Source organism: Scomber japonicus, chromosome 5 (genome assembly GCF_027409825.1).
Source record: "Scomber japonicus isolate fScoJap1 chromosome 5, fScoJap1.pri, whole genome shotgun sequence".
NCBI classification, from domain to species: Eukaryota; Metazoa; Chordata; class Actinopteri; order Scombriformes; family Scombridae; genus Scomber; species Scomber japonicus.
In genome coordinates, this window is record NC_070582.1 from 30,043,373 (window position 1) to 30,053,228 (window position 9,856).

Sequence of the window (9,856 nt, forward strand, 5' to 3'; positions counted from 1 at the left end):
TGACAGCTTAAGTATTAGTTAGTTTACAGATGAAAGATTTCCATAAGAAATGTAACATTATCAGTTTATGTTATATGGTGCGTTGTCACCAAGTAGTTTCTGAAGCAATTAAAATCAGCTCCGCCTCAACCAATCACAACATTAAAGTGCCACTTAATGTGCCATATTAATGCTCAGATCACAATGATCCAATAAAGCAATAATATAGCACTAACAACTGTCAAGCTGCATAATCAGTATTGGTAATTTAAGTGCTTTGTTTGTTTGTTTTTTTGCAAGACCAGACTTTTGTACAGCTGATCTTTTTTTTTTTTAATTTTTGATTTCTTTTTTTTGTGACCAATTTTTTTATTCATTTGTTTATAATTTACAGGTGGGGAGTAACATCATTATAGTCATATATATGACATGCAGCAAAGTGGAAGAATCACCACTCCCATCAATAGTCCTTGTTTCCCTTCCATCAACCTTCTAACACCTGATATGATGGGCCAAGGAAGTGTAAAAAAAGAAAAAATACATACATTTAAAAAAACAAAAAACAAGAGAAGATACAAACAAACAAAGATAAGCACACACACACACTCCCAACCCAATTCCTCTGCTACCCCTGATTCCCAAGGCCATCACAGTAGACTTCATCATAAACCAATAATAGATCGGCGCAATGGAATTTGATCATTTCGCTGATTTCATCCATCATCCATTATGACATCCACACAAATAGCCAAGAAAATACATAACGTGAATACATGAAGTGACCAAAGATCATACATATAGCATACTATGTACATGTATGATATGCATACAAAAAAACCCCAAGGAGAATATAAGAGAAAGAAAAAAATGACTAAACAGTTATTCAAAAATGTATAATAACACACTGATTGTAGTTTAGACCAACAAGTAATATTACATGATTTGGTGCAGTGCAACTATACTGTAGACAGATCCAGCTGCGCAATATCCTCATAAAAGATTTTATTTTGATTTCATAGCAGTTTCGACCGGTGAAATCACTTCCTGGGGATGGTCAGGATGGTCTTAACAGGATGAGAGATAATCATAAACATATTTCTTCTACTCACATAATGATGTTTATTTTATTTTATTTATTTTTTCCCTGACTTTTCTAATCATTCTTTTTCTCCAGCCAGAGAATGGCTTTTTCAGGCTCGTAGAAATTGCTCATATGAAACTGTTCAAAAAAGGGAAAATCACTCACTGAACCGCTAATGTGAAGTGGTTTGTTTTGGTTTTTAAATGGATGCAAGCCAAAAAAGGTTGGGAGCCACAGCACAGCAGAGAGTACATTTCCAATCATGAACTTGGTTTCTCAAAGTTCCTTCCTACTGCCTTATTACCACTGCACCCCACAGTGGATTTAGCACTAGGCTGTAATTACATACTACAGCTATAGTGTTGGGGGACTGGATAGCAATAGGGGTGACATGGTAAATCCTGGCAGTAAAAGACTTCATTATGTTGTGTTGCGTAGTAATGTTCCTGTTATGATGTGACGCCATCTCCTGACAGAAACCTGGTAACTGCAGTAACCTGATGAATGATCAAATACTTCAGATCTCATCAGAAAGTAAGAGACAGGATAAACAGTATGTTACTTTGTCTTATCCTGTATTGTCCTCATATTGTTTACAGTCTATTGTCACTCCAAGTAAAGCTGTGTGTTTAATGCACACAAGCACAGTATTAAAGCTGTCAGCCAGATGTTGCCTGTAAAAACTAAAAAAGGCCAGGAAACAGGTCCAGGGTGCTCTAAAAAGCACCAGATGGAGATAAAATGGCAGAACCAAGAATGATAACCTTTGGACATGAATCAGTCACAATATCTTCTGGATCACTAAGAAGGCTTGAACCACGCTGCCAAGAAATTCAAACTTGATTTACACAGTCAGGAGATCTGTTTACACTTTATATTGAACTATGTCTAACTGTCATTATTCATCCTTCACTCTGTTTCAGAATAGCTATTACTTTGGGAGATAATAACATTAGATAATAACACGTCTTTGACATCCTAGTCTAGAATTAGGAGCAAATAATTACATGGGAACTATATAATATTTGCTTTGTGGGAGTATTATATAATATCAGAATGAAACCTGTAATTGTGTTGGTGGGAACACCCTTTGTGTCTTCAACATAACAACATACTTGTATAGACCTGTGTGCTTTTTTGGGTTAATTGAGACAGTTTTGCTGATTTGAATAACATCATCTGTGTAGCTTTGACACAGGATGGTATGAAACCAATCCCGACCCTGTAACTGTACACAAGCCAGTTAACAACTTTTATTGAACAGCTTCTGCTCATGCTTGAGAACTGTGGACGTGTCAGTAAAGCATCTGGGGAGTATTAAACGTAAAACACTGCAGGATTGACCAATAAGCTATAAACATGTCTTGGTTGTTTCTAACTCTCTCTGTCTTTCAGCCCCCTTCTCTCCCGGTTTCTCTCTCTCATACCTCAAATGTACAAACTCCAAAATATAGAGAGGGAAAAGAGTGGGAGGGAGGGTGGTAGAGAGACAGACTGAGGGAAAGAGGGGCTGGGAGGGAATGTGGGTGAGGTTCATTTGGATCCAAAACTCACTGGAGCAACGACTGATTAGAGAAAGGCAGAACGTTCTGGAGGGACAACTCTTAACAGGACTGAAATGCTTACTAAAAGCAGCAGGAGGAAGTAACATATTCAGGTCTTAAATGGCCATCAAGGACTCCTTTTAACACAGCACGACTGTTGTAAACTGTGACTGAAGCCACATGGATTAATGTCTTTTTTTTCTTTTTTCTTTTGGCTTATTTTCAGAGTGGAAGGCTGTCTTAGTGGGTTGCACACTGCAGGAGTGCTTCAGATATACAGGAAAAGGTCTTATTATCATTGAACAAGAAGTTGTTGCTGAAGTACTTTTCAGAGTTATTGAAAGAAGTGCTAGTCATGTCTGGCAGAGTGGTTCCTGCCTTTCTCTTAAGTTTATGCCTGATTGTGGCTTCAGTCCAGAGCCAGGGTTCCCAACAGGATGCCTTTATAATCCAGTACCTGGAGCGGAGACTGGCTCAGATGGAGGTAAGTGGCTGTTGCACATCAGGTATTTGCATCCCCAGGACAGGAAAGACATAACAGTATAATTCAAGTCTCAAAGAAAATATTATGTTACCACTGTGACCTCCAATCTAAACAGCTCTTACTGTTGCTTTTAATGTTAGTTACTGACGCGTGAACCTTTTTATTCTGGTTTTGCACAACTGCACAGCTCTGTAACATTTGCTTTGATCTTAGAAACAGCTGCAACTAAAGATTCATGAATCAGAAAATGTATCCCTTGCACTAAGTTTACACCCTGTTAGATCATCTGGTTGTAATATTGCTGGCATCCGCTGCTTTTATAATGCCATCCTTTTCCACTGAACTGTAGTTATAGTGTATGTACATCTCTGTGTGGTACTATAATGCACTTAAATTCAGCTTTTGGGTACCAGCCTGATCATGAACCTCAGCAGTGGTTCATTCTTTAGAGTGAGATTGTTGATCGGTTTCATTTAAATGATAATACTAAATGTTAAAATATATGTAGCACAAGAAGAGAGGATTCATAAGGTCAGTGAACTGACTCAGTGATGTGAGTTACATTAATATTTAGCTAAAGTTGAGCTAACATTAGCCACCATGGCTACAGGCCATACCAAACTAATTAAGACTGTAACAGCAAATTCCTAAGTATATTGAATTAAGTAATGACGTATCGTATTGCTTCAGAGTTTAACTTTTCATTTGTTGGAGGAAAATGGTATGATCTCATCTCAAAAGGTCATTTTAAGAGTCAAATTACTTAAAGGACCCAACTCATAATTTTTCAAGTGTATCGTAGAATGACAGCCAAGTGTCCATATGAACCTGTTCATAAGGGCTACTAAAAGATCCTCTTCAAATGTGCTTTCAATGCAAGTGAAGGGGGACAATATCCACAATGTGTCCACGCAGTCATTTAAAAGTTTATGTCAAACTTATATGAGTCTTCAGCAGTCTGAGTTAGTCATGCCAAGTGGATATCTGACACATGTACAGTCTTTTTTAGCATCAATTTCCCTCTTTGTGTTTCATCAGACAGTGTTTCCCTGTTAAGCTGTGGTGGAAGTATAGTAACAAAAAGAGGAACTTTGGCACTAAAAAGACTGTTACGTCGAAACATATCTAGTCGACTCATTTGGACAGCTGAAGCTTCATATTAGCTTCAGATCATCTTTGAAACACATATTTGCACAGGAGGAGGATCGTAGAATCTGAAGGGATAATGGTCAGTATGAACAGGAGGAATGATTACAGCAAGAAAAACCATTTGCAGCTACCATTCACATGCTAACACAGTTTAACAGCAGCACAATGAGACTGAAAAACAAATAGTCAGTTACTTGACTTACTATGTCTGTTATACTGTAACTAAAGCTACAGTACTGGTCATACTAAACCAGGTAAGGCTGTGTAAGGAAAAGAACAAGTGTGTGTTTTAGTGTTTATGAATTTGTCTTTTAATTTGTAAAAGACAGAATGTGTTATATTGACTTTCAAAAGTTTTCATTTCAATTCTGTATGCATAAAACATATTCTCTGTTTCAATGACATCAGGAGCGTCTGAACCAATGTGAGCAAAACACAGTGGGCGTCACCCAGAAGAACTATGACCTCTCCTCTGAAATGAGGGGTTATCTGTCCACTGTCAATGTCCTGAGGTACACTACCTTTGAACAGATGTCCCAAATACACAACAGTATTAATGAACCAGAATGTGACTGAATGAAGATACAATACTGAAAGATATGGTATGTGAAATGAGAAGTGTTTTATTCTATAGATCAGAGGTGAAGAGCCATATGGACAGTCTGTCTGTGCGTGTAGAACGGGTGGAGAGGGAGTTGGAGTATCTAGAAAACAAGATCCCCACCCAGTCTGACATTGAGATGGAGGAGGCACTGCTCGAACAACAGATAAAGGCTGCAGAACTGGACCAGCTTAAGAAGAAAGCCAAGATCAAAGTGGAGAATGGTAGGAAGCATGCCTGCACAGTGTCCAGTGTGAGTGTATGTGGGCTGCACTGATTATGGTTACAGCTTTACTTGTCCAGCAGTCATGGCTTTGGCAGTAGAGAAGGAGAAAAAAGATAAAAGTACAGAGACAGGAAATAAAAGCCAGACAAACAGAAAAAGAGACATGAAATGCATTAACATTGTTCTACAGTTCAATAAAAAAACTCATTCATTCATCGTCTTCTCTTAAAATATCTCCAGACTGCAGCACAGCTCTGAGTCAAATCAAGTCTCTCAAGATTGTGAAGAAGACAGGAGATACCGCTGGTTCCTGGTTCAGGGACCCGTCTGCAGGATCAGCTAAGGTCTGTTGTTTTAGATAATAGAAGTAAAATAGTAATAATGGACTGTTTGCAATAGAGAGACAGCTGTTTTCCTTTCTGAGCAGCCTATGCTTATTTTAGTCTTAGCATGGGGTGGCTGATAGAGGATCACTAAACATTCACAAAATGAATGGTGTTTCACAGGGCTAATTCACCCAGCATGAGCACATCCAATCTTTATTTGTACAGTTGCACAAAGCATAACAAAAATATTTTTATAATCCAATGTGACTGTCTATAGGTAATATGACAAGAGTCATTTATCAGGGAATTATCACAAACTACCTTCGGTTCTGTGATCATTTTAGTGTCTTTCAGGTCATTGTTTTGGTTTTACAGCTGGTAGACAAAGTTACACAAGCTGATGAGCATTCAGCAGCTAAAGAGACAGATATTTTCTTAAGGAGTTCTGGCGACCAAAACCAAACTGAAGGAGAGTGAATATTGGACTTGAATTTGTTAGGTAAACAGAAATGCAATTCAAAATCAACAGTTACAGTTTGTTAACATGTTTGTCATACCACCATCATACAGTGATAATATGCTGGATTTGTGTTTGCAGTTTGTTCTGCTGCCCCTAAAAGGCAGAAAAACCATTAATACTGCTTTACCAGCTATTTTGGGAAGCAGTGATTGGTAGCAGGGTGATTTTGCCACCATCAGTGTTTTATTTTACTGACACAGACGACCACCCACACTATTAAAAATCAAATTGAAAAAAATCATACATTTTGTGACTATTTTCATAGTTTGGTGAGGTACTTTTTCTGTTCCCGTGGATATCTCTAATATTGTGTAAAACAGAAAGGGTTTGATGGCTGTTTTATTACTTTTTTAAGTGTTAAATGTCATATTCAAATAGCAAGAATGAAGAAAGAAGTCTAAAAAGCAGTTATGACAATTGTATGAACACCACAGATTAAAAATACCATTACATAAAATCAAGAATGGAATGTAAAATCGAGTTTCACAATATGATTTTCACTCACTTCTGAGCTTGTCAAACATTTACATCTTTCAGGTCTACCTGCTCAGTGGAATTCGTAACAACACTCTGCTGGAGTATGTTTCTCTGCGAAGCTTCACAGAGAGGACCACCACACCAACGCCTAAGGTGGTGCAGCTGCCTTTCCCCTGGCAGGGGACAGGTCATGTGGTCTACAATGGATTCCTCTACTACCACAAGGCCGATACACCAAATCAGATTCTTAAGGTGTGTGACTTAAGTAAAAAGGCAAATACTATATATGTGTGTTTCTGTGTTGAGTTGCACTGTGTTTGTAAGACTGTATGAAAGCATACGGTTCATTCAGTGGTCATGCTAAAAGTTCATATTGCTTGGCAACAGTCACCGAGTTCAGTAACTGACCAGCGATTGCATGTCTGAGATTTGGCACTCTGACTTCATAATAGTGACATGCACTGCAGCTTTTGGCTAGAAGCTGATCGTTTCAAAGAAACTTAGCCACTAGGGAGTTGATTTTTATCCTATTTCCTTTTCTTTGCTGTGTTAGCTGAGGTCAACGAGGTAACAATGCCAAAAGAAACTGATTTGTTCCATTAAAGTGAGCTGACTTTCCTCAATATAGGCCTATACTTTGAATATTTTGGACCAGAAATTATTGCTAAAGATGGTTCTGTCAGTTAAAGGAACATTTGCTATAGACAATAGACCCACATCCACACACCCCTAACCCTAACTATAGTATTATATAGTATTTTTTATCAGGATTATTTTTCATGGCCTGGTTGCTTTATACATACAATTATTTGCACATGCTTACCATTTCTGAATGAGTCTACGTTTCCACCTCATAAAGGTAGACCTGTTGAATGGTACAGTGGTGGACAGCACACTTCTTCCAGGAGCAGGTCGTCTCCCAGTCTACAGCCTGAACCCCAACACCTACGTGGACCTGGCTGTGGATGAACTGGGCCTCTGGGTCATTCATGCTGACAATGAGTACGGAGGCAACCTGGTCATCACCAAACTGGATAAAGGTTGAGAGAATTATCTCACCACACATATGCACAAACATAATCTAATCTTATACATAATTACCAAATAATATTTGTTTGTGTCTATCACAGGAACCTTGGCTGTGGAGTATATATGGGATACGCAGTGTAAAAGCCGTAATGCTGAAGGAGCTTTCCTAATATGTGGGACCCTCTATGTGGTCTACAACACACATTACGGAGGACGCTCCACCGTACAGTGTCTCTATGACATCCATGACACCATTCACAGGTTGGAGTACACACAGACACACAAGATAAACACATACACATGGACACACACATGCACTTAGGATTAATCAGCAGGTAAACATGATATTAAATGATGGTTTTAGTGTTGAACAGGCACTTCCTGCAAATGTACGAATACACATTGCAACATGATCAGCATGGTTTCACTAATTATAGGCTCTTTCTCAGCTGCATCCTTTTCCAACAAATTAAACATGTTCTCTTTGCTGTGCTATCCATCTGCAGTGATGAGAGTCCTGTGATATTCTTCCCAAAGCGCTACACAAGCCACAGCAGCATCCACTACCACCCCGGAGACAAACAGCTGTATGCCTGGGACGACGGCTACCAGACAATATACAAAGTGGAGACGCGCAGGAACGACCAAGTTACTGCTGAATGATGATGATATCTTAAGAGTTTTTAAAAACATGTATTATCTCTTCAAAAATAAGCCCATATCATGCAATAGTTATGCATCACTTGTAAAAGCATACATTTAGTAAAGTTACTGTTGAGTATCTCATACTGTACTGTCATTCATTCCTTTGCTGGCATTGGATGCTGCCTTTATAACTGCTATCACTATACACATAAAGATCATTGTATCACCATAATAAAGAGCATTTTAGTATCTTGAAATCATGAAATTGTCCACAACTAATTTTTAATGTTTGAAACAGGCTGTAGACAGATGATCCAGATGTTATTGTGAATTTTTAGAAAAGCTGGGAGATTAAATGCTTGCAGCAAGAGGATTGTGTGATATTGGTACTGTTTTTTGAAGTCATAATTAGTCTAAAAGCATTTTCAGATTTGATGAAAATTAGGGAGCCTACTTTGAACACTGAGTGTAAGGTAGAAACTCTACTGATAAAAGTGATGAACTCAGTTTAGAGTAAGTAATGCACTAAAATGTGTCATTAAGTAATACTGTGAGTGTAAGGCAATAACTCTGTTTGGGTTTGCTTTTTTAAAAACAACACTTTAAAGTGTCATTAAATGACACTGTGACTGTTAGTAATTTAACACTATAAAAAGATTTAACAGTATGAAACGTGCAGTCTACATTTGACTCAGAATCTGCAAGTTAATTTTAACACTCTGTGAGTTAAATTAACACAGATGAATTTGCTGTAGCCTACCTGTAACATCCTATGGTGTTCTTGCTCACTAAAACACTTTCTGGATTACTCACACAAATCCAGTGGCACCTTTATTCTCACACATTTATTCAAAAATCATGCATATTAGTCATGTTTCATCATGTATTGACACTTAAACTCCCATAGTTCCCCATAGTTCCATCTGGGGTCAGCCTAACATAATCTTAACAAAGTACTGAAATGTCCGTGTCTCTTTTAATATTTATCAATTATATATCACCTAGGCTATTCTTTATACTTAAATAGTAAACATTAAAGCCATGCTGTGTGACTGATATTAATAGCTGTTGTAGTAAATCTCCGTCGGGGTTTTATTGGCTGACATGTGTGCCTGTCTAATCCTCATAAAGCTGACTCCACTCTGCTTTGTTTGAACGTCTCTGACTCATCCCGCCCATTTTCAGTTACTGGTGACGTCAGAAAGGGGGCGGGCCCGGTGTGACCGTTGAGTTTGACAGCAGCGGCTAACCGGCTGTTCATTGTTGACTGCTGTGATTTTAAAACGGACAACACAGTGCTCAAACAAAGTGTCTCTTTCTAACTATGAGGAGGAGAAGCAGTAGCAATGCCAGCAGGAGAAGCTCGACCATTAGAAGACGCAGTGAGAACTTGCGTTTTGATGAATTCGGCTTTGCTCTGACTAAAAGAAAGGACCAAAAACTTCATCACCGATGTCACGATTACAGGTGCGGGACAGGGTAACGTTACTGTGGCTCTTTAAAAACACACTGTAGCTTAGTTAGCTTAGCTTGTTGTCTTATTGTGTGGACATTTAACTGTTAAAGTACTTCAAAAGAGTTCAATTGATATGTAAACCAACGCTTCAATTCACGTTTTAGTAGTAGTAGTAATGTTACACCCGTAATATTGTTATTTTATTCTTTAACGTAACTTTGGTTGTTAATGAATGACGTTAAAAGTGTTTCTGAATGTGCGTAACTTTAACCTGGTAAGTTTGCTTATTTTTTAGGGTAACTGCTGTAAGATGTGAGTTGAACATTTCTTTCAGACTTG

General features: G+C 38.2%; 1 protein-coding gene across 1 annotated transcript; it reads left to right on the forward strand.

The window, feature by feature from the left end:
• The first annotated feature begins 2,610 nt into the window (after positions 1-2,610).
• On the forward strand, positions 2,611-8,292 carry olfml1 (olfactomedin-like 1). The gene is made up of 8 exons (XM_053318571.1): positions 2,611-3,088; positions 4,646-4,749; positions 4,872-5,062; positions 5,305-5,408; positions 6,448-6,639; positions 7,247-7,427; positions 7,518-7,677; positions 7,923-8,292. Exons 1-8 carry the CDS (start codon positions 2,960-2,962, stop codon positions 8,077-8,079), a joined length of 1,218 nt encoding a protein of 405 aa, XP_053174546.1. The 5' UTR covers positions 2,611-2,959; the 3' UTR covers positions 8,080-8,292.
• The last annotated feature ends 1,564 nt before the right edge of the window (positions 8,293-9,856 follow it).

Excerpts from the sequence above, each read along its gene's own strand:
- olfml1 (XM_053318571.1), top strand. The coding sequence starts at position 2,960 with ATGTCTGGCAGAGTGGTTCCTGCCTTTCTCTTAAGTTTATGCCTGATT. Across the intron at positions 5,063-5,304 it reads CAAGATCAAAGTGGAGAATG|ACTGCAGCACAGCTCTGAGT; the intron begins GTAGGAAGCATG and ends AAATATCTCCAG. Across the intron at positions 7,678-7,922 it reads ATCCATGACACCATTCACAG|TGATGAGAGTCCTGTGATAT; the intron begins GTTGGAGTACAC and ends ATCCATCTGCAG.